General features: G+C 36.4%; 1 protein-coding gene and 1 pseudogene across 2 annotated transcripts in view; both read right to left on the bottom strand.

Annotated features, from left to right (window-relative positions):
• RELN (reelin) overlaps positions 1–26,107 on the bottom strand; it is a 466,847-nt gene that overhangs the window by 171,806 nt on the left and 268,934 nt on the right. For both annotated transcript variants that reach the window (XM_063099074.1, XM_063099073.1), the window contains exons 10-11: positions 25,404–25,644; positions 10,291–10,436 (exon numbers count right to left, since the gene is read on the bottom strand). In XM_063099074.1, coding sequence (XP_062955144.1) covers positions 10,291–10,436; positions 25,404–25,644 — 387 coding nt within the window. The remainder of the gene's footprint in view (positions 1–10,290; positions 10,437–25,403; positions 25,645–26,107) is intronic.
• On the bottom strand, positions 18,889–19,712 carry LOC134381254 (large ribosomal subunit protein eL8-like; annotated as a pseudogene).

Raw genomic sequence — 26,107 nt, 5'->3', positions numbered from 1 at the left:
TAAAAAAGCAACTTCACAAATAAAAAAAAATTGTTAGTTGCTGAATATTAACAGTTCTGTTAAGGTATGGAGATATGTTCCTTTCTGAATAATAAATATGATGATTATTATGAGATATTGAAAACTATCTCTAAGCAATGTATTTATGCCACAGGCTCAGTTCTCAATAGACGGGCTTTAGTTCCATCAAATTTCATTAAGCAATCAAACTTTGCAGGAAATCAATCTGTGCGAATAGAATTACAGCTATTTTAGATAACATGTTTAACCATTCTAGTTTTTAAAAATGTTATATTTATTCCTACCACAAAGCTTATCAACTGTAGTTGACTACTTAATTCTGTTTTCAAAGCAAAGACTATTCAGGAAGATAATTTTTAGAAATACCGTAAAAATAATTTACAACTACAATATCACACATTTGGCAACAGATATGGAAGATGATATGTGAATCATTAAAAACTGTATTATATAATAACATATATAACGTTAAGATTGTTATGATTAATATTTAATATTTTGAATGTGTTTAATATTTTAAAATTTAAATATTTAAACTTTAAAAACTCTTATTTTTCCTTAGTATTTATTTCTGATCATTACTATTTCGGCTTTTGTCATTCTCACAAGTAACTTGCCTATATGTGGAGGAAACTGGGACACACAAAGGTAAATGCCTTCCTAAAGCCAAACTCCTGTTTGGTTCTAAAACTGAGACCTTTAGTTCTCAGTTCACTGTTATTTTAATAGTTAGAGTTCTAAAGAGAGTACTATGCCAGGATGATTATGTCAAACCATCCCAGTTTATAATAGATTTGGGGGCCAAAATCTTAGCAAATTTTTTGTTTGTTTGTTTGTTTGTTTTGTTTTGTTTTTTGTATTTTAACAGATTATATCAATCATTCAAGGAGCACAAGGAATAACTTTATCAAACAGCTCTTAATAGTATTGGATCATTTGTAAATTAACAAGGACACTCTCTTGACGTGTACATGAAAATTTCACCTGGTTCATTGGTCTTTTACTTGCTCCATTTATCCCAATTAAACCACTCAGCCTACTGATTCACAAGCAAGTTAAGGTTATAAATGATGCAGATGATGACTCCTTTTAGACATCTATCTGCTTTAGAGTATTTTTAAAGTGAAAAAATAAATTGAAAAAGAGCCTTCTGTTCAAGTGAGAAATAAGATTAGTAGTCATTCTCTCTTAACTATTTGTTGTAAATAACTTTTCTAGATTAATCTAAGTGAGTTATGTTTACAACTTCTACCCCAGACAAAGCTGTGTGAGATATGATTCAAAATGTATATCTACTTTCAATCTTTATTTTAAAGTCTAACATATCCAATTTTACTCTCAATTAGTCTTTATTTCTCCCATTCTAATTGTTGGAAGATAACAAAAGTGAAGTTATTTTCTTTAGAAACCCAAATATTTCTAATCATGTGAAATGGAAAATTTAGTCTACTTTGAAGAGAAAGAAGCAGAAAGAAATCTGCTCTTCTAAATTTTTCAAAATTTACCTTTTGTAAAAGTCCCATTGCTTTGAATAAATTACCTGAATTTTTATTAACAATTCAGTAGGAGTCTGTTACAGCACAAGCTCATTCTTTCATGAACTGATTCAAGCATGGTTGGAGGCAAAGTATCCTATAGGTTCCCAGAGCTCCATCAGCTACTGAGGGGCTTTTGCCTCCTGGGACTTCAGTTTCCATCTAAAAGGTCACAAAGTTGTGGTCATTTCCAGTTACAAAAATGATATAGTCCCTGACTATTTATGAATATAATAATTACATGAAGTGAAATGATAACATACCCAAATCTTTGAGACCAGCAGTGGTTATCTGAGGAGCCCCATAGTTTTAGCAACATCTTGGATGGCATGACAATTTCCATCAGCAGGAGTGTTACTTCTCTGTGGTTTAAATTATGTTTTCCCCAAGGATATGCAGGTCTGTGTGAACTGCATTTGAAGGAATGTCTGCCTAAGGGGAAGAGCTCTCTACAACATAGCAATTTATATTTATTCTTTTATGACTAATTCTAAAATAAGAAAGCCCTTATCTTATTTATTATAAATACAGTGGTATCTATTATTTATTACAAAAAGACTGAGGTGAAGTTGGAGCACACACAAAAAAGTTTTTTAATCAATAAAATGCCTGAGGGCATTTCCTAAAGATAGCAAGGTCACAATAATATTTAATTTATATTTTTAAAATAATACTTTCTATTTTTTTGTCTCATAAAAAGCAAAATTTCTTGTAGGCAAAAATAGTTTAAACACGTTTCTTAACTGGAAAGCTGATGTTCCTCTCTATCAGCTGTTTTAGAATGCTTTGTGAATAAAATTAATTAAGTTTTAATCAGCTCATACTTCAACACTTTTAACAATGATATATATTCTTTGAAGGGCAATTTGGCAGTAACTATCAAAACTGAAATTGCATAAATACCTATCTGTTTCTCTAATTTTTTGTTTTTCTTTTAGAAATTTATCTTTCAGAAATGCTTTAACAAGTACACAAAAATGTTTATTACAATATTCTTTGTCTATCAACAGGGTTTTGGTTAGATAAACTGGTACACTGCCTTTTTGAAATGAGGATTTCTATTTATTGACTAGAAGAGACATTCATAATATCTTGTTAAGTTTTAAAAAATCAGATTGAGGTATAATATGCAAAGTATGATTCTAGTGGTTTTTATTTATTTATTTTTTTGTTATCATCAAAGAAAAATTTCTGAATAAATATATGCCAGAAAACATGCCAACATTTTAACAGTAAGAAATGAGAATTAGCCTGAGGGGACTTCTGACTTTTACCTTACACATTTGCTTTGCAGTAAGCAAATAATTTCCAGAAAAAAAGAAAAAAGAAAGGCATTCAATTTATATGTATTATAATCCAGAAAAAAAATTTAAATTGTCCCATTACAGGTTGATGAAAATATTAAGAATATGAACGTAGAAAATAGAGGTGTATATTTTAACCAGAATTTTCCCCTATTTATATTGGCATAAAAGGCACTAAAGGTAATGGAATGTTTCACATTATCTGTGAATATTTGTTTTATTATATTCTCCAGAATGTATTAAACCACCTTAAGTTGGTAACTTTAGGTGTGCACTAAGATATGAAACAAAGCCTGGCTATTAGATCCTGTATTTACCAAATTCATAAGGTTTTTCTTTTAAAATCTCATACAAATTCCCTAAAGTTGAAAAAGTTCATTACATTTATAAGGTCTCTATTTGGGATGTATTCTCTGATATTTAATAAGGGATGTGACATAGGTAAAGATTCTTCCACATTCATTTATATTCATGAGGTTTATCTCCAGTACGAGTCCTCTGAAGTCTAGCAAGGTGCACACTTTGACTGAAGCTTCTCCACGTTCATGGCATTTATTGGTTTTCCCTCTAGCATGACAGCTTAGGTGAAGGTAAAGGATGAGCTCTGTTCGAAGGTTTCCCTGCATGCACTGCACTTCAAAGATTTTTCTCTTCAATTGGTTCCCCTGTATTTCACTCAAATTCAACTTTTAAAAATATTTTTATTGAAACATAATTGATTGTACATATCTGTGGGGTACAGCGTTGACTATCAATACCTTTTTGCAATATGTGATGCTCAAATCAGGATAATTAGTATATTCAACCTTCCGCATTGTAATCATTTTTTTTTTTTCCTGGCCAGTTAGCTCACTTGAGAGAGCATGGTGCTAGTAACACCAAGGTCATGGGTTGGGATCCCCATAACGGCCAGCCATCATTTTGTTTTAGGTTTTTATTATGTTCGTCAAGCTTATCTTATTGGGATAACACTAATAAAGAATATTAGTTCAGAATCAGCTTCAGAATGGTTACAAAGAACACAGCTTTCTCATTAATAAGACTGTAATATAACCTAGACTGGAGATTGTTTAGAGAAAATAACTTATTACCTGGGACATTACAGCAACTCAATACATGTTAGTTTCCTTTTCTAACCCTGTAAAATGTAGTGCTATTTTTGTTTTAAAATAAGTCAAAGCAGAAATTAAAATGAATTTCTTAATTATAACGAGTATTTGCATTTTTTAATATTAGAATTAACAGAGCTACAATCTTGGGCAAAGTTGCAGTACATTATGCAAAATATTGTTGCTTAAACAATCGTTACTGAGGGAGATACTGAGCTGAAAGAAAAACTGTTTGCACTTAGTCTACCTTTTGCAATTTATCTGCTTGTGGGCCTTTTGCCCTGTTTTGGCTATAATCTATCTGGGCTCCTAAATTAATTTATGCTATTTAAATGGTTAAGTAATTTTTGCTTTAATAAAAATGAACATGTCTGTGAAAAAAAACCCCACTTAATATAATGTTAGCTCAGTTAGACTGTTGATCTAACTTCAGTTCACTTACCCTGAATTATAAGCTTAAATGCCATCCCAGTATAGCCTTATAGTCATCTGCGAAAAGTATTCTAAGTCATAGGTAACAATTCTTCTGGATAGGATGAGGGAATCATTTGTGGAAAATAACAAGAAGATGCTTAAACTGTTCTGAAGAATTCCAAATAATTTCAAAGACCATTTTTAATGAAAGCATCAACTTACATAAAAGGGGCTATAATGGAAATTGTTCTTGTTGGTCTACATGCAAGTTTGGTTTTCAGTGTTAGTTATATGTAAGATTCATTGGTACCATCTCCCTGGAACAAGGCTAGGAAGCCTATTGCTGAATTCTGGATGCTCACATGGACACTGATTTGGGGATGGGGGAGCCTATTAATCAACTCAAGAATGGCAATGGCACAAGCAAAGACAGTGCTGTAAATGTGCTACAAATTAAAGAAGAGTTTAGAATTCCTGTGAAGGAGTTCCAGAACAATTTCAGCAAATAAAGCTTATTTTTTTAGTCATTTGAAAAATTAATGTTTTTATTTTAAAAATAATAAAACAATTAGCTTAAAAAGAAAGGAATATTAGAACCTAGGAGTATTAGAATCTAGGTCAAAAAAAGAAATGAGAACAAGGAAGAAGTTCTTGTGGATGCATGGTTTCGGGCATCCACTGGGCATCTTGGAATGTATCCGCAGAGGATAAGGGGAGACTACTGTATTTGGCTTATCAAATTTTTTCAACATACAATTTGTATTAACACTAAGAGTTAGCCAAGATCCATATCCTCACCCTAAGCAAGTTGAGAACTTTGGCAGTATTTTACTTCCTTGTTCTGCTTCTTTCCTTGTCAGCCAACCTCTGTACCTCTCGTATGTTGGGGCCTTCTGAGTTTTAATTCCAAATTTTCATTAAAATTTCTAAATAATCAATACTTATTTAGACCAAACTACAAAGTTTTAGTTTTTTAGTTTTTAGTTTTTTACTTCCTCACTACTTTCTTGACTCTCTCATCTTCTTCTTGGATTAATTTTCAGGATACATCTTGTAGTGATTCTTTCAGAGAGGGGTGGTAAACTTTCTAAACCCTGTATGTCTGAAAAGGTTCTTATTTTGTCCTAACACTTGATGATATTTGGCTGGAGAAATAATTTTACACTCCAAATAATTTTCACTTATAGTTTTAAGATAACTGTTTCCTTTTTAAAAAATTATGCTCACTGCTACCAAGGAAGGTACAATGAATCTCACCTAGAAGCTTTCAGGATTTTCTCTTTTACTGATGTCCTAACATTTCTCCCTGATGGTCTAGGACAGGGTATTTTTCCATACATCTTGCTAAACATTTTCACTCACAGGAACTATGTCTTTTTTATTTCTTCATCTTTTCCATTTTTTAATCTTGGGAACTTTTTCCTGCATCCAGTATCCACAACCTGGAGCAATGCTGAGACGCCTTTTTTGTAGTGCCTTATTCAACATGTGTTTTGGGATATAGCTCTCTCTTTCCATCAGATCCCTTCTCTCTCTCTCTCTCTCTCTCTGCAATCCTGCGTAATTCCTTGCCCAACTAGAGAACACTTTCTTGTTTTACAGTGTTATAGATTCATTTGCTCATTTTCTGTGGTTTCCAAGGATTTGGGGCAGGAGAGGAAGAATGGAGCATGTGGTCTTGATTCAGTCTTTTAATATTCATTTCATCTGTGCAGTTTCTCTTTATTTATTTATTTACTTATTATTATTATTTTTTATTTTAAAGATGACTGGTAAAGGGATCTTAACCCTTGAATTGGTGTTGTCAGCACCACGCTCACCCAGTGAGCTAACTGGCAATCCCTATATGGGATCCGAACCCATGGTTTTAGTGTTATCAGCACCACACTCTTCTGAGTGAGCCATGGGCCGGCCCCCAGTTTCTCTTTAGTACAGATATTCTGGTGACAGCAATAAAACAATTTTTTAAAAAAAGATACTTGAATAATCAAAACACACAACGTTCCTATTTGGAATGAAAGGCAAATATACAATTTCCATATTGTAGCAATGTGCTACTCTACAAAGCCCCGTCCCACCTAAAGACAGTCTCAGCTAGGTGAGATGTGGTAGTTGCTAATTAAATGATGTGTTTGTAAGGTTAAGTGAAAGTTCAGAAAGACTCACATAAATTATCAATGTATCTATTAAAGTTTCTCCCTTGCTAAAGTAACAGATGTATCTTCTTTAGGAAAAAGAAAAAAAAACTTTAAAATCCCACTTAAAAAAACAAACCTATCGATGTTGGATTTGGGACAGCTTAATGATGTGAAAGACAAACAGTTCTTGCATGCTTGTGATCTGAGATCAAATACTTTGATTCAAATGGTAGGAAAACAGATAATCGGGAAAGTGGTTTCCAAAAACGCCATAATGACTTAGTGGCTTTCTTTTTTTTCTTGCCATTCATATGAAACATTTTGAAAATATTACTAGAGAGGACTGCATATTCTTTTTTCTCTCTGGTAATTCTTATGGGAGAAAAACATAGTTAAAAGAGATGAAAGTATTATATCCGTATTAATAATTTAATGTGTCTGTCTGTGTGTGTGTGTATATATATATATATATTTTTTAAGTGACCTCAAAGCTGCAGAATTCAATCCATTCAAGTGGTCACTCTTGAACAGAGTGAAGAGTTACCATCTATGTTTTCTATCTATCTTAGCAGGTGAGCTTATAAGAGTAGCGACTAATTGTGTAGGTGGTGGTGGCTGAAGAGAAGAATGAGGCAAATACTCAATAAACTTGGTGGAAAAAACAGAACACATCAAGAATTTCACTTCCAAATTTCTAATCTGTTCTTTGTCAGCTCTCACCCTAGGTAAAAATGCTGCACATTAATTTGATTTTGTGACAGGATTTTTTTTTCGTGAAGCTGTGATTAAAAATTATTATATCAGCATTCTTTCTTAGACCAACAAAGCAACAATGGGGACTAGGTAGGAGTGGAAAAGACATCCACACACAGAACGCTATGAATTAAACCAGCCTTTTTTTCATCACCCAAAACACAGAAAATACTAGGTCCTCTCATTGTTTTATAGTTTTATAATAATACCAGCTTCATAGCTGAGCAACCAGAAGAAAGCATGAGTGAAGTGATTCTGGAGGGGTGGTCTGATATCCTAGGGGCAAAAGCCATAAGTAAACCTAAGGTGAGGTTGCTAGAATAATTAAACTGCTTTTAGAATTTAGACGAATTAATTGTATAGCAATTAGAGAGGCACAGGTGCTTTTGTCAAGCACATTATTACATGTTATTGGAACAGAAACCTGCTGACAATGCCATGGCCTGAAAGTACCAGCTTCTTAACTGTGACTAAAACCCTGGTAAATCTTCTGTCTTGAGAAATGTCCTAAGAGCATAATTAAAACCACCTGAGTCATTTAATCTGATGGAATTTCCTCTGATGTTCTTCTGTGTCCATATTGACTTTAGCTCTTTTTTCAAGCATAAATACTTTCATTCTTTTTTGTTTTGGGGGATGATTGATTTGGTTGTAGCCCAAATTTATCCCATATCATTAGAGATCTGTGAAAATGAAATGTCTGATCTGCTATATATATATATATATATATATATATATATATATATATATATATATATATATATATATATGGCCAGCTATGTCTCTGCCCTAATACATTGATCTTCTAAAATATGTTTGGTTTCCTCTAATATCAAGTCAATTCCTTTCTAAGCTTAATTCATGAAGGGATTTTCCATGATTTTGTACCAAGTCTCCAAGAATGTTACTAACAGAGAGCTGGATGAACTATTCATCCTTCCATGAAAGCATTTCTTTTATTCTTTTATAAACAGGCTTGGAAAATAGAACAAGCTAAAAAAAGGTGGGGTGGGAGGGGACATTGTGGGAGAGGGAATAGCTGAGTATAAAGGTCATAGGTAAAAATAAACTTTATCTTTCCCTAAAACAGTAAGAGTAAGTGACATTTAAGATGTCGAGTTTTACTGGATAGAGAGAGAGACAGAGAGAAAGATACATGATAGGTAGATGGATAGATATTGGGATTTATGTGTATATCAGAATAGTACTCCTGCAGATTAAATTTGTGATTTTATGTCTGCACTAGTGCGATGGGGCCTGGTAACACTGGGAAATCATCTGAGTCCCCAGGGGATGTGGGACTCACAGTAGAGGATGATTCATCAATGATATGGATGGTGTTAGCTTCAAGAGATGAAGGTTTGGGGGTAAATGGGTCTTTTGCGCTTCAAAATTTGGGGCCCCCTCATAGGCAGTCAAGCTCCACAATCAGGATAGGGAGTTGAACTGGTCTTTTGTATCAGGGGTCAGAAAGAAAGAATTGATGTGCTGGTGATCCTTTATCTCCAGAAGATAGGCAAACAAGCATTCTGTGCATTGTCAAAGCTCTGGACTCCATCAAAGTTCCTCAATCTGTGAGGGGAGTGGAGCGAACTCTTGTATATTCTAGAGGTTACAAAGAAGAGCAGCCTAACCCCTGGGGAAATCCTAGAGACTAAAAAGAGGGGCAGTGGCAGTTGGTCCTTCAAAGAGACACAGGAGCTGCCCTGGGCATGGTTTCAAGGGAGACAGGAACCCAAGAGGACGAGGGCCTGAGCATTGGTGCTGGGCCCGTGGAGGTCAATGGTAGGCCCTGAAGGGGTGAGTCACTCGGAGCATCAGTGTCCTTCAGAGACTTATCTGTGGCACAGGCTGGACCCGAGAGACTTCCCTGAGGCAGCGTGAAACAGGGCTGGGACAGCCACAGTAGAAATCCAGAGTTTGACAGGGAAAGACCCATTTATTGACAGCAAAGGGTCACAGTAGCAGAGGTGGCTCAGGCTGCTGGTCAGATTTCCCTCTTACTGGGTCTAAATGAGGTTCATGGGCAATGCACAGGAAGCAGAGAGCCTAAGACAGCAATATTAGCCTTCTTGCCACTCAGGCACTTAGCAGTCCAGTCAGTGTTTATTTAATTGTTAAGATCAGAGGGACATAACTATACTTCAAATGTGTTCTGGAAAGTTTCTCACAGTTAACAGTTATATTATTGCTATTTCATATTTATTATAAAATTACATGTTATGTTAATTTTATTCATCTTCATCATAGTGTTAGAACACATACATTAAATAATAAGGACCTGGTGCTGTAATTACAAGTGTTTATCGCAAAAAGTAAAACCAGGTGAGAACCAGGAAATTTCTAGAGTTTCCTTCCAACACATACTACTTTATGGATTTTGGCTCTCTGAACCTGTTATTTTTTTCCAAATTGAACTTCTGATAGTGCTGTTCATTTAGTAGGGGATATCTTAGGGACCTAGGATCCCGAAAAGGAACAGAGCTCAGAACAGCAAGAAAACACTAACATCAAGCCATCCACACTGGTCTATGCTACTTCAACCTTAGTTCCAAATTCCTCATTTATAAGTGTCTCAAAGATAAATTTTACCACCTAAACAATTTTTATAGATCAAAATCATATTCCAATGAAAATCAGGTAGCAGCACCTATAAATCTCAGACTCAAGGAAAACAGCCAAAAAAAAAAAAATCTCAATATAATAGTAGTGGAAAGATTTTGTATTCTATAAACACTGGGAATAAAAACACAACACTTTCTCATAGCAAAAGCTGAATAAACTAAGATGAGATATTAAGTGATTAAAGTGAACTTAAAAGGTATTTGCAACCAAAAAATTTTAATATGCATAAAAATAATTAATTTCTTAAAAAAGAATCTTTTAGCTTGTCTATAGTAAGAATCACCAGTGCTGATTTAAGTATGCTTTTGCTATTTAACAATGTGCATTTAAAATATGTCCAGTGGAATAAATGTAAATGTTATACACAGCATGGGTGATAACAATTACTTACCCTGTAGGCTGGCTCTCAAATTCTTCTGACCATTGCTCTTGAATATCCTCTGTAGAAAGGTCTACATCCCGGGTGGTGGCAAAATTAAACTCACTGCCTTCATTTCCATGGAAATAAATGGAGTTCCCATCTGACTGACAGCTATGCTGTAGATAAAGAGAGCATGGGGTGGCTGTTGAATTGGTTTTGTAGCTGTATCTGTCTTACTCATGTATAATTAGAATTTTTAGAAAAATCATTATATTATTCCCTCTATAATGGACTCTCAAATCAAAAGAGCATGTTATCTCCTTTTTTTCCCCCTTGTTTAATTCAATTGCAATTTCTTTCTAACTTATTAAGCTATCACAGAAAAGGAGTCAAGAGAGCATTTGAGCTTTACCATCAGTATGAATACAAGAATATTTTAATTGGAATAATTTCTCATCTTTACCACAGTCCTTGTTGTGGGAATTAAGTCTGATAATGACTGGTCATATATTTTAAATTCTGTAGTTATGGGCTAACTCACAGTGACCTTTTCAATATTCCATATATTTCTGACTTGCCATTCAAGTCTTTCACAATTTGTCTGAAAATGCGATGTGAGTAGAATAGCCAGCTAATCAAAACATGGAATACAGAAAAGGTCAAAGTAAACCCAGATATGATCATATATTCTCAGCCAGCTTTGAAGTAAAAGTTTCTGACCAGACCTGAGAAATACCTGATGTCCCTAGCGAAGATCTGGGAAATCACAAACTTTGTTATTCTCCACCTAATAAAGAGTAAAGAAAAAAATTTCTTGTGATACTTTTCTTCTTTTCTTTTCTTTTTTTTAACTTTTTTTTTCAGCTGAAAGTGAATAGTCAAAGGCAAGATCAAACTCTGGAGATGAGCGAACTTTTTCTTGAGTATTTACTTTTAAAAATTATTAGAAATTTGCATTAGCATTTTTTGGTAGTAAGTCATATGTAAAGAAATGCTAATAAATACATTCTCAAACATTCTTTTAAGTTTTATATACTCTTTAGATAGAAATGAAGAAAAACCACTGGCCAAAAATAGCACTTAGGCCAGTGACTGTGTGTTCTGTAGGGCAGGGATCATGCCCACTTTGTTCCTTTCTGTATTTCAGGTCTTAGCACAGTGCTGATGGCTACACGGCTTTGCACAAGTCATTTACCCCTTTCAACTCAATTTCTCATGCTGCAGGATGGAACAAATAATATCTATCCCCTAGAAATGTTGTTAGGAGCACAAATAATATATGAGGCGTTGTTTTCAGAAACTTATAAGTGTTATAATCATTATTTCTGAATATGTACTTTTTCCAAAAATATGCTATTATAGCCCATACTCTTAGCAGTAGGTAAAAGATAAATAGGAGAGTATTTCAATCTCTTTTTAACTCTTTCTCAACAGAATAGTCATTAAAAGTCTTCAGATCAACTTAACACCTTTAGTAAAATACACAGGAATATGTCCCACAATACAATATGGTAAAAATACTGCAAACGTTCATTCATTTTCAGGGCATGTAGAACCATCAATTAGAATTTAAAAGCCCTCCAAATTTTGGCAGATTACCAAATATTCTCCTAAAACAGGAAAACTTAATAATGTAAGATGTCTGATGCCACTTTTCTTACAGATAAACCTGCATGGTGTAACATCATTCTACTAAGTTAAAAATCCAAATGAAACATGCATTAAAAGTACAAATAGAATTTCAGGAAATTGCTTTTGATTTTAATAGCCAGCTATTTTTGTTCAGCATCTATTTAAACTCATGTCATTTATGTGCAATAACAATTAAAATCTAATCAACCTCAAAAAACAATTAAATGTCTAACTTTGTGAGATACATGAGCTCTTGATATGATAAAAACAAGACTATTTTGGAATTCAGGACTATTTCGTTTTGAGCATCATGAAAATCAGGTTTTCTCAAGTGAATGATTATAAATCACATGTGACTTTCTGAGTCATAGCTTTTGATTGACATACGGTGAGTATGTAAAAGAGAGGTATAAATTCTGCAGATGGCTGTAATTTTTTCCTTCTATTTCCAGCCATCCTAATCTATATTGATTATTATATTAATTATAATTAATTTTTACTTGCTTTTTTCTTTTGGCATTGATCATCAACATACACTTTATACTTCTAAGTACTAGCAGATTTCCTATTTTTAAAAAATCCCTTAAGTATAGTCCTTATGTGTTTTTCTTTGTCAATCAAAAATATTTTCCTGCTTTGCTGCTAAATGGATTTCCTTTACTTGACAAGCAGAACACAGTGTAACTAAGTGACAAGAATTTGCCATTCAGAAAAGTATCAACAGGAAACATCAGTGCAAATTCCTCAATATAACAAGTCCTTGGCCACGATTCAGGATAGCATTTTTCTAAGGTTGCTCTCTATACTCTGCTGAAAATGTTAATGACTTCCCCTCTGTACTTGTAAAAATACTTACAATTGCCTCCACCATTGTTTTATTAGGTTTTCATCAAAGATGAACACTGAGGCATCTCTTAATATTATCTCCCTGGGGTCTAATGGCCCTGATGATTCTTTCAGGCATCTGTAGCCTTACAATTTATTTTTTGACGATATCCTTTTTGTTAGAATGAGTATATTGGGCATTTGGGCAATGCCAGCTTGCAGAGAGCTGGTGGCAGATGGAATGAAATCTGCTTGGTATGCCTTCCCCTCCACATGAGCAGAGAGCCATCCATTTCCTCCATTAAGGAGTTGTCACTCAGCCCACCCAGCTGGAAGACCAATTTTGATAGCCAAGCTGGCTGGTGGCAGACAATTCAGATACAAAGTGCACTTTAAAAGGAAGCTAAAACATCATTTGTAGGAAAATTGAAAATGTGCAGCTTCCACCACAGCCAATTTTTTAATGACTGTAATATTTTAAGTGATTATTTTTGCCACTTCAGATTGCTCCTCAGAGAGGAGAGGTTTTTTAATTAAAATCTAGGCAATGCAAACAGATAAGATATGAGGAGGAGAGGAAAGAAAAATAAGATGAATAAAATTAATTAAAATGGCATTGTTGGCAGAGCCATAAATTAGCCACTGTCTGGTTGGAAATAAAATATGTTGAAGGAGGAATTTCTGAATTAAAGTGAGATGTGTGCTTGAGTGGTTGGAAATCGACTGACTTACAGCCTATATATCATTGTGTTCCTTAAGCCTTTTACCACGCTATAGCCATTATCATATAGAAATACATATTTCCTACATCCTCGCTCAACGGTCTTTAAAGGTACAGACTTTCATGCTATATTTTTAAAAAATGAAAATAGGAAGAGAATGATTTCTCTCATAAAGCAAAATGAATTTCTATCATTTTTCACACATTCAATTTCTAGGTAATTTAATGCCAGTTAGAAAACTGAAAACTTGGCTATGAACACAGTCCAGGTGCAGGAGGGCTGAAGTGCATTTTCTCTAGTCGACACAATAGATTCAACCACGGTGAGTGAATTTCAGAAAGCTTAAGGACAGTTTTCTCTCATTATTTTCTGGATTTATTAAGCATTTGCATTTGAACCACTTTGTACTAAGATATATAGGGATTCAATTTATGGTATATTTTGTGACAAGTGTATAATTACTTGGGAATAGTTATAACTCTAAAATGGCAATAGTGACAGATTTGAATTGGAGTCATGAGAGGACAAATAGTAATGTAAAATTCCATAGGGCAATTGTTAACCTTCTCTTTGGGGATCAGCTTGACTTTTACAGTGTTTGAGGTTCTCAGACCTGCCTTCTCGAAGGAAGGCCAAAGATGCCAGGCACAATGTGGGAGGCTACAAGATAATGAGGACAGAAAGGGCTGGGTTTTATAGTAAAGCAGACCTGGCTTCAAAACTGAAAGCTGTTTGATCTTGGGGAAGCCAACTGGCATCTCTGAGCCTCAGTTTTCTCATCTGTGAAATGGGGATAATTATAAGAATTAGATAAAATACTGTAGGGAACATGCCTACCCTGAAGATTGGTGAATCTTAGGGAATCCATAAATGCGAATCCCCCCCCCCTTTTTGCCCCCATCTTCATTCATTTAGCAAAACTTACTTTAATAAATGTCACTATGCAAGTTATTGTGCCAGGTGTTGTGCTAGGTACAAAGATGATGAAAAATGTTACAATGTTTTTAATATTCCTATAGAATAAAATACATTTCACTTGTGTTAATTAGTGATTAAATGTGTTAGCTTCAGACAGACAAAACAAAACAAAAGGTGCATTAGGCAAGGAGGCTCACAGTTATTTTCTGAAGAATTTATCAAAATTAGTTGTTTCTGTGTTATTGCCACTCTTGTCATGGCAATCTGGCTCATTTCCATGTTTCACTAATGCTATTCTACATTAATTACTATACAAATAGGCCTCATTGGGGAGAAATTGTTAGAAGTACACTACTTACATTTAACCCTTCATCCCCAAAGTACTCTTATTAGCTTAGCAAATTACATTCTGGCTCATTCTACAATATCATGTACCACCTCTTGGGGGAAACATGACAATAAGAGCAATATAATCCTAAGTGAAGAACATCCCAAGCAAAGGGAATTTAAGTAGACAGCATGCAATTAACCAAGCTGGGATCTGGCCAGAAAATCATAGTTAACGTTCTGATTCTTAATGGAAAAAGACATGGGAACATGGGCTAGCTACAAGTCTTACTGAGCTCAGGTTTATCCTCATTAGAAATCCAGTACTCAAATCCCTCAAGTTACAGACTAGATAGTTTCCAGTAGAGTGATCTGTGAAGCACATTTCTGGAAAGCAAATCTGATTTCCTCCTATTCGTCCTTTATACTCTAAGAAAATAAAATCATCAAATGGGTTGTTGAAATCTTTTTCTGAGGTGCCCAGTGGAACATTGCATGAAGACAAATCAGGCACTACAGTAGGCAGACATTGCTCTGCCAATGGGTTATATTACTAAAAAGTAGCTTTAAAAATAAATTCTAATTTGAGTGTGATCTTCCCTTTTACCATTTGTCTTAGATTTGTTTCATTAGCCTCAACTTGTATTAAGACTTTAAATTTTTCTAACAAATTAATTTATATGTTTTTATAATTTGGACATAATGACTTTTCTCCATTGATGATTCAGCAATCTGTGACAACAGTATTAGATGACAGCAAAAGCCCAGAATAAAAGCTTCAATTCTTATTCAGGACTAGAGACTTGCTTAGTTCCACTGGGACAATGAATTTGGCAAATACATAAGGTAGAAGAGCAATAAGAAAATTAATAGATTCTCCTGTTCTGACTTAACAACGCTTAATGGGTTGTTAATTTACCTAATCGCTGTTATCTTCATTAGGGTCTTTTTGGTGTTTGTTAAACTAGGAAAATTGTCCTTATTATTGGATATTTATCAACAGTAAATGTGGTAAAGGGGAAGCAGTCAAATTGAAAGTAGTAGTAGAGAGAAGATTAAGAGATGACCTTTCTAAATTCTGTAACTTAGTTACTCCAAATCCTTTGTATAAATTTGCAAAATTTAATAAATTGCTTTTTAAGGGAATTTATTTTAAATGCATATGATCAAATCACAGCCTAATCTAAAGGACAAACTTTCATAATAGAATCTGTGACATTTAGCTCTGATTTACTTCTCTACACAAGTTGACATAAATGTGTAGAAGGAGTAATCTGGAATTCTGTGCTATTTGCACAATGAACTACGGTAATAAATAGAAAAAGATTAGCAGGTGTGGGCACAGCAATCGGAGTGGGAAGGTTTCTCAAAAATAAAAAATATGTGGAACAGCATCTATCTCACAGTGATCTGCATTTAATCTGTAGGTCAATTTCAGAGTTGATAGAAGCCAGTGATTTATGCCTTAGGCTAGCTGAGCAGATATAAACATTTATTAACAGTGAGTGAGCAAAGCATTCTCTCTCTCTTTCACACATGCACACACACACACACACACACAGATATCATGAATGATTCATGCTTTGAAAATAAAAATTTTGGCTGCCACCAAACATGGGAGTAAACAAACAAACAAAATTAAGCAGCTGCCTGACCAATATTCCCCTCCATGGCATATAGATCCATTCAGGAATTCTGCTTCAGGGGGTACTATCGAAGGATGAGGAAAACAGAAAACAAAAATAGAAACACTTTGCTCACTGCTCTTCCCAAATCATTTGTCCCTAGATTCTCCTCAAAGTGCTTCACTGCCCTTTGCAGCAGTTCTCTTTGATGGTGAGTTATGGAAAGTGGGCAGCTTGCAGCAGCTCCAGACTGACCTCCTAAAAACTAACACAATGTTTTTCTTTGAACTTGAATTTAAGGATATTCTCAGATTGCAAGTTGTGTGTTTGCAGAGTTGCAAAAAGATGACTTCAATGGACTTTTCCATATGTTTCAAGAGTGACTAAGGAAAGTTGATCACTAAGACGCATCCAAGGTCCTTACAGACACACAATGTTCAGCTACTACAGATGTAAAACTCGATGACAAGGCCTTCCTCATAGTTCTGGTACCTACAAAGCATTCATGAAATTCTATCAATACTACTTCTTTTATCATTATTATTATTACTATTATTTATCCTAACTCTGGTTGTTACTATTATTTGTTGTTATTATCATTATTATTATAATCCAGTATCCATACAGTATCCAAGTTACTGCAAATATCATTCCTGGATATAAGAATCCTACCCAAGGTAAAATGCTGAATCTTGATACTATATGTGTTAAATGGAGGTAGCTGAAAAAATCAGATCATATCCTTTAATTTTGATGGTAAAACCAAGGCCATTCTCACAGAGCTGGTGCACCAAAAGTTGCCTTGAAATTAATCATTCCCCCAATTCACGTAGGAAGAATGTGCCTCTCTCTCTGAAATGTGGTACAAACACCCTCAGCCACCTGATAGAGGCCCTGCCACGGGATGGTAGCTGTGGTGGCAATAGCTATTCTAGCAAATGCAGGTGATGAACTGACACAGTATATCCTGTATCTTTAAAATAGGAACAACTGGTACAAATACTTGATTTAGAATCATATACAAAAAACAGATGCGATATTCTATAAAAGAAGGCAAAACCATCATAACCAACAATTAAGACAGGTGGTTTAATATTGAGTGGGTTTCAAGCCCCTTCTCTTGCCGAGTGCATGACCTGCTTCCTCTGGGAAATTGCTAATGAGGGTAGTGCTCTGGGGAGCTGTGGGAGGTGCAGCACTATATTTATGGCATTTAAGGCCCCTCCTACTTGGTAGTGAACAAAGGGCTGCTTAAAGATTCGTGGGAAATAAAACATTATAATGGTAATCAGAAGCCCAGTAAGAACGTGGTGCACCTTTTCTTCCACATGGGCAAGTTCTCTGGAAAAATAATGGAAGATGAGCCAGGCAAGGCTATGGACTTGTAAGGAGAATGGAGGAGAAACACAGATGGCTATGCAGGAAAAACATATTAATGCTGTAACCTCTTACAGTCCTCCTCAGCTCAACAACTCCAAATCAAAAAGCACAACAAATAAAAGGCCAGGTTTTACATTAAAACCTGATACTGTTGTACATCTATTTCATATGCATTACTAAAGAGCTAACAGATGGTAATGGCCATCCACCAACTCAGGGCAGATTTAAACCGGTGACCTATAATTGCAATTCTCCAGATCATATAAACTCCTGAAGCTAATTACTCTATTTGGTCTTACATCATTCTGCTCTGCTTTAGATAATCAAGGAGAGGATCAGATGAAATGGATTAAATATTCCTGAAGAAACTGAAAGAAATACCTAAAGAAGACAAGAGAAACAGGTACTATGAATGACAATGACTCAGTTTTATCTTTCCCATTTGACCTGCCACCCTCAAACATTATTTTCAAGGTCAGCAGCTGGACAGTTTACATACTCACTACTCTGCATTCTCTTGTTTTATCAGCAGCAGCATTAAAGAATCATTTGTAGTTAATAATGCCTACTACATAAATGGCATTTAAACAACTCAAATGAAAACTGCTTTTTATTTTGATTGCCAAAGGTTGTACATACTGTGGGTGTATTTGGGTCTAACTTAATCAATCAATGCATGTGGTTTTGATATTACTTTAAGGACATATGAAGATGAAATAATTTGTGAAGTCCATATTTTTCTTATTATTTTCTTCCTCCTCATAATTGGAGGTAGCAGCTCAATTCTTTACCTTCTATTCATTTTTCTCTATATAGACTTCCTTGTAGAGCTTATTTGTTCTCAAAGTTTTCAATGAAAAGGACACATATTTATTGAGCCTTTCCTATGTGCTAGTCAAGGTTCTAAGGGTTTCCCATGTGCTTTCTTATTTAATCGTGCCAACACGAGGTGCATACTATTACTGTTCCTGCTATAGATGAGGACACTGAGAGGATAAATAGCTTTCCCAAGACTACATGGCTAGTAAATGGTTCAGCCAAGATTTGAACCCAGACAGTTGAGCCCATTTTCTTTACAGTTGTGCTATGACCAGTCCCATTCACGACATTTTCAGTGCATTTAAGTCATCGCTGAATAGAAAATTCATCTTCTTCCCCCATCCCCCGCTGTCTGAAGGAAAATTTTGATTACTTTTATGTACAGAAAACTCAACAGTGCACATTTAACTCAGTTTAGTGGCAAGTTCTTTAGCCTTTGCCTTTTCCAGTTTGGCAATGTGAGCCACAGATTTTGGACGCAGAATGTTGCCTCCTCAGTGACAGAAGATCTTATCATAGCTTCATTGTAGTTGGTCCTAATAGCTTCCACCAGCTTATCCAGAGCTCATCTGTCTTCCGAGTTAACCTGTGTGAAGGCGATGGTGGTGCAGGTTTTCCTGTGGAATAGTCATCCCAGTCTGGCCTTCCTCTTGATAATGCAGTATTTAAGTCCCATCTTATGACACAGGGCAGGCAGGAAAACAACCCGCTCAATGGGATCCACATCATGTGCAATCATGACCAGCTAAGCCTTCTTGTTCCCCACCACGGTGGTGACAGTATTTACCCCTGCTCGAAGGACAGATGGTCTCTTAGTGGGGACATCTCTCTTGCTGGCAGCTTTCTTCTCAGGCCGAACCAACAGTCTCTGCTTCTTCTCTTGTTTTGTCTCTGGTCTGTACTTGTGGGCTAGCTTAAGCAGTTGAGTACCTATTTCACGGTCCAAGGCCCAGACAAACTAGTTAATTGCAGGAGGCACTTTCAGCCATTTATAGAGGATAGCCCTTTGCCACTGCAGCCAGACGTAGTGGAGCCATTTGACAAGGCACGTGAAGTCCCTTTTGGGCTTGATATCCTGTCCAGTGCCAAAATTCTTAGGCCTTTTCTCAAACAGAGGATTCATCACCTTCTTGGCTTCCTGCTTCTTCATGACAAGAGGAGCTGGGGCCACCCTCTTCCCCTGGGCCTTCTTTCTTTTTGTCATCTGGGCTGCTGGAGGAGCAAAAATTCATCTTCTTTCCTTACAAACTTGATATTTTTTCTTGATATTTTCTCCAGCTTTTCATTCATTCAGTTAACACCTAATAACCATCTACCATGTGCCAAACACTGGGGATTAAAAAAAAGTTTGAAATAGTCCTTGAGCTTAAAGAAGCTAACATTCTGAGCAGGAAGACAGAAACATAACTACAAAGCAATGTTGTCAGTGCTAGCACAGAGATATATGTCCAATGTAACAGAATGTAGAAATGGAATTAGGTTAGACACAGTTTTGGTTGAGGCCCCAAGAAAATAGGTGTCAACTACTCCACATGTGAAAATGAGGTGATGGAAGAACTATAAAGACTTAGCAAAAGAGGTGGCAAGTGGCTTAATCACTCACACTGAGGGTACACAGACTTGAAGTCGAAGTGGGCAGGAAGCTGGAGAGAGAGAGATTTCTTTAGAGAGTTTCCGGTGACCTGTGAATCCCACCCATGCCTGTGTAGGCAAGGACAGCACACTTCTCTTCACCTCAAGCCCAGTGCTCAGGACTTTAAGGATACCACTCAGAAGGCTTGCTGCGTGTCCTGGGGTATGGACCAGTGCCTGGAGCTGCTTAGTAGGAGGCTGGGTAACAAGAAGGCTGCACTTAAAGTAACTACTTTCCTCTTGATGATGGATTCAAGGTGAGTGATTAGCATAGACTAGACTTGGGCCCACGTATACAAGAGGCAATCTAGGTTGTCTAAGATACTGCCTCAAAGGGCTCCATGGAGGGGCAAGGAGCCCTCACACAAAGAAGTTGTGTTCATTAGCCAGAGGTCCAATGGCTAAAAGAGGAAGCATGTATGACCCATCTGAGAGATGCTTTGGTGAACTGCAGGTGAGAGATCCATAGCTTTGGTGAGGAGTAAGAGAACCTACTAGTAGCTTTAAGAGAGAGCTTTGATCACTTGCCAGGCCCAGGGATCAATAATGCCAGCTCACAGTGATATCTGCCTCTTGACTTTTCTTCTTCCTCCAGACCCTGGAGGGTTTGGAGGCTGAAACTAGTTGAGGGATGGTGAGGAGAGAGAAGGAGCTGACCACTGTTCCCATTCCTACTGCAGAACACTTAAGCTGGGGAGGGAGAAGATGTGGGTGAAACTTGGAATATGCACTATTGTAATGGACTGATGATACTTAATGTGGAACTGAGATATCTGGGAGATGAAAGTGACTGGATGGCTTCTTTGGTTTATCAGCAGTCCTGGGACTTGCCTTAGTTTTCATGAAAAGAGGGCAGGGATAAAGAAACTATCAGAGAAAATCTGAATAGTCTCTGGAAAAAGAATGGCCTGGTTTTCTGTAGCCAGTCCCCATCCCAACAAGTCCTGCTTGCTCAACCTAATGGTTGCACCATCACAGAGAAGAGGGGGACATCAGCTATACAAACTTCAGAGACAATGGCATTTGAACAGCCCCCCTAAGGATGAAGGCGAATTACAAGTCAGAGAAAAAAGAAAGGTGAAAAACCACATGTAAAGGGGTGGGAGTGTGAAATTCCATGTTGTATTTGTGATGCTGGAGCCCAGTGGGGCAGGAGATGAGGATGAAAGTTAGGCGGGGCCAAGATTGGAGGGGGCACTGAATGAAAAACTGGAGAGTTTGGCTTGTATTCTCCAGTCCTACGCAGAAAGCCACCAAAGGTCTGGAGGTAGCATAATGGAATCTGTGTTAAGGAATGGTGCTGGAGTTTTTGTCAGGGGCATCCTTTTGGATGATCCTTGGCTCCAACATCCTATCAGGCAGTTGGCTACATCAGACTACTGATTTTTCTTTCCTTATAATCCCGTGGCCCCTACGCTATTTCACCTCCCATATAGGTTACTGCAAATGCCTCCTGCCTCAATAAGGGAAATATTTTAATACTTATTCTTCTTTAAGTTCACTTTAGGTCAGCAATCATCACCTGAGATGGGCCAGTAACTAGAATTTTGAAAATAAAAGCAGCTGTTACAAGGCAGAATAGAGGGAAGCAACCAGTGCTTGGGCTGAACTTGCTAAATTCTAATGTATAAAAAATCAGTCAGTCATCCGGAGGAAGGAACATGCAGGACACATGGAACAAACCTGGAGCAAAATCAAGAAATATGAGAAAAACAAGAATCATCTAACCTGTAGCCAGATAGTGATGGGGGGAGGGTGTGGAATGGGCTGATAACTAACAGGTGATGCTGGGAAGGAGCACAGGACAATCAGGAAGCACGTCAGTTATATGTACTACTTGTAAGAGCAAAGCTACGTGGCAACTGAGAGCAAGAGTTCTGAAGTCACATTCCTCCATCTGAATCCTGGTCCGGCTACTGGTAAGAGGTGTATTTTGAAGGAGTTATTCAGCACCTCTGTGCTCCACTTTCTACATCTGAAATATGGGGCTAAAATAGCACCTTCTTTACAGACTTCTAAGGATCAAGTTATATGAGATGATAGATATATCATATATATGAACAGTTATAAATATGAGCATATGTGTGTGTGTCTGGAATAGTAAATGCCCGGAACAGAAAGTGCCAAATAAAAAGTAGCTGTTATTATTTGGCCATAGATAACCCTATCTGTGCTTGGAAATTTTTCCTTGAATAACTCTACTTTGTAATTAAGAGTACTTTCTCAGTTGCTGTTAGACTTACTCTTTGATTTAGTTAAGATGGAAACACCTCAAAAACTTTGAAAGAACATAGAAAAGATAACAGGTTGAAGAAACAAACATAGCTCTCAAAACTAAAAATCCAAAAGAAAGCAATGTTTAAAACACATCTTGTGAACAAGAGGAACATTGAGATATGTTATTTGTGGGCGTGTGTAGTGGCTGGCCCATGAACGGATCCAAATCCATAACCTTGCTGTTACAAGGCTGCTCTCTAACCAACTGAGCTAACTGGCTTGGCCCAAGATACACTTTCTAATTGGTTGTATTCAGTTCATATCTCAGAGGCCACCAAGTAAAGGAACAGCATTTGACAAAGAAATTGCATACAGTTTAATTAAACAATTTTTATTTCTAGAACTCCAAATTACTTGGAAAAAGCAATTTTATCATTCTCAAATGTTTGAACCAAAAAGCAAAAGGGTGATTGTGTGAATAGATTAAAACAAGTAATTCTTAGATTTTATTATTACATTTATTTATTTGAAGTTTTAAAAAGAAACACCTGAGAAAAATTTTTACTTGACAGCCAAAGCAAAGATAATGATGTAAATCATTGCTACAATGTTTCATTTTTCTTTTCTTAGCAGAGGTAGGTCACTTGGTAAGTTTCAAATGTGTGATTGGTAAGCTTATGAGTAGGAAGAGGGACCACAAAGCAAAAGCATATTCCACACAAAGTTGTAATTTAATTAAAATTACTACTGAAGCAAAACCACACTTCATGCATTTTTATCATGGGTGGTACCAAAGTACATGCATTAAGAAACTGAATAGTTAATTAGATTAGTATAATGGCTTGTAAAATGAGGCAGAAAAAGTGCATTTATGCAATAAAGGATATTGAGAACAAATGATAAATGATCATCATGGGAAAGGATGTGAATCCCAGGCCCTGAGGTCTCCTAGGTTTATACATCTGCTTGCCAGCATTGAACAATGACAGCAGAAGTCCCTCATTTAAGCAAGTGTTAGTGGAATATGACATAGGATATCCTGACAAACATTCTTTTCTATATCCACATGAAAGGAATCCAAGGACTCTCTTTAAAGGAGCCATGGCTTTAGACTCTGTCGGAATAAGTTTCCATAAGGTCTACTGGATGTTTTCTTGTACTGATGCCAGTCTACTGATGTAATTTCATCAACTTGAGGTAAAATGACTAAGGTTTCATAAGCAAGAAGTTATTTGTGTTAGGAGAATTCCTGTATTGAGGGATCATTAAATAATTTGCAATAATTTTTCTTGTACTCAAATAAATTTTTAAAAGGAGGTAAGCATTTTAGATCTTTATATTCTACTTGCTACTTTTCCCACAATCTCACTCCCATCTGCACATTTTTTTTTTTTTTTTTGGCAACAGTGAGTCACATTTTAAGAAATTCTTCAAGTTGTATTTGTATTTTGTTTTCATATTGCCTAAGTGCAATTTCTTATTCCACACACTCCCTGGGCAGGCAAGCCCATGATTTCAATTCCCATTCATTAGGTTGATAATTGCCACGTTTGGATTTTCCTCTGAGCTTCTGACCCATACATCTAACCTCTCACCAAATATTTCTTCTTGCTTACCCCCAAGATCATCAAGATCTATATGTCTGAAGTGAATTCTCTGACTTCTTGTGAATCTGCTCCTCCTCCTGTTTCCTTTTTCAATGGATGTCACCACTGTCCCAGCTGCTGAATCTTGTCCTTGACCTTCAGCATTCCTTCATCTTCTGAATCAGTGTCCAATCTTCTCCATTCCCTCTCCTAAAAATCTCTGAAATATATCCACGTTTTCCCATCCTCTTTCCCCTAATTGTTGCCAAAAATGATCTCCCATTGCATTACTGTAATCAGCCTTCTATTTGGTCTCTCTGTGTGCACTCTTTCCCTCTTCCTTTGGTCCTCTATCCTGAAAGGGATATTTCAAAAACCAAATCTGATTGACTCTTATTTAAAACACTTCAATGACTCTCTATCACCTTCAGGATAAAGTCCAAACACTACAGTAGCTTGCAAGACCTTCAAGGTCTCATCATTGGCTATATCTCTAGACTTATCTATCACAAGTCTCCACTTAAAACGTATTGGACAACAAGTTTGAACTTTGTCCAGGACTTTTGGATTGTTCTCTCACTTTCCAGCCTGTCTTAGTCTGGGTTGCTATAATAGAATATGACAGACTGGGCATTTTGAACAACAAACATTTATTTCTCACAGTTCTGACTCTGGGAAGTCCAAGGCCAAGGTGCTGGAAGATTCAGTGTCTGGTAAAGGCCCATTTCCTGATTCTCCATGTGTTTTCATATGGCTGAAAGAGGGCTAGAGAGCTCTCTGGGGTCTCTTATAAGGGCACTGACCCCATTCATGAAGGGTCCGCCCTCATGGCTTAATTACTTCCCAAGGGCCCCACCTCCTGATACCATCATATGGAGGTTAAGATTTCAACATATTAATTTTGAAGTGACACAAATGTTCAGCTCATAACGGAGCCTTTATGTATGTCATTTCCAATTCTAGAAACACTATTCCTCCTACCTGGCCAACTCCAAATTACGCAATAGTCTCTGCTTGGATTTCTTATTCTCCTAGATTGCCTTCCTAACCTCGCAAGTCTGGATTTAGTCCTGTATATTGTACTTTCTTAGTACTCTAAACTTTCCCAGAAAATCATAACAATTAGGTTGTTCTATATTTGCGTGTTGACATGTCTAACTGCCCCCACTAAACTGGCATCCACATGAAGGGAAGAAACGTATCTGCCTTTTTGTGGTTATATTTTGGGGGTTCATCCCAGTACATGGCACAGTGGGTCCTCAAAAATACTTGTTAAATGAATGAATAAATAAATGTTTTTGTACTAAAGATTTTCCATTCTTAAAAGGTAGGGTAAGATAACTAAGAATATTACCTAGTCCTTTAATAGTGGTTTTGGTAAAACAGTTATCTTTATGCAATTTGGTTTATTGAGCTTTAGGTTTTAGAAGGGAAAAGAAGGAACAAAAGAGAGCTCAAACCTTAACTGTAGCTCCTGGGAAGAAAAGCCAGTTGCCCGTGTCCACTGGGTCAAGACTGTCTTCTAAAATGACTTGTCTGTGGGCTGAATTGATGACCAAGATGTTATCTAAGGCCCAGCAGGCTTCATACACTTCACCTACACGGAGATTTTCCTGCTTCCACTGAAACTGGATGTTTTCTCCTTTGGCGTCTTCGGGAAGGTAGAGAATGTGGATGATTGTGCTGACATTGGAAGGGGCTCTGGAACATAGGGTGAGATGGGGAGTTCAGCAACGTCCACTTTTTTCTTTCTTATAGATACATTTTGTTTCTCAAATTGTAGTCTCATTATCTCAAAAACATTACACTCACTACAAATTAAATACTCACAATCCCATCGCCCTTACATCTTTTAATATCTGCTGATTATGAAGGTTTTCATATTGAGAGGTGACAGTTTAAATATTAAATGCCTTCAGGAGGTTGACACGTAACACAAAGCAGGCACTAAGTTTATTCAAGTAAGCCAGTAAAGCAATAATCGAAGAGAAAATGGCACACACTGCCACGGCTTGTGCAAAAAATCAAAGTGTACCCAGCACAGCTTTTTGCACATGGTAAACATTCAATCTGAAACAGTTTACTCAATAATAGGAAAAAAAATAAAAATAAAAAAACTAAAATTATTATCTTAATGTTGATTCTTACTTGAAATATGCACCTA

Source organism: Cynocephalus volans, chromosome 6 (genome assembly GCF_027409185.1).
Source record: "Cynocephalus volans isolate mCynVol1 chromosome 6, mCynVol1.pri, whole genome shotgun sequence".
NCBI lineage: Eukaryota > Metazoa > Chordata > Mammalia > Dermoptera > Cynocephalidae > Cynocephalus > Cynocephalus volans.
The sequence above is the reverse complement of the archived record's forward strand: the minus strand, read 5'-3'. Positions and strand labels throughout refer to the sequence as shown.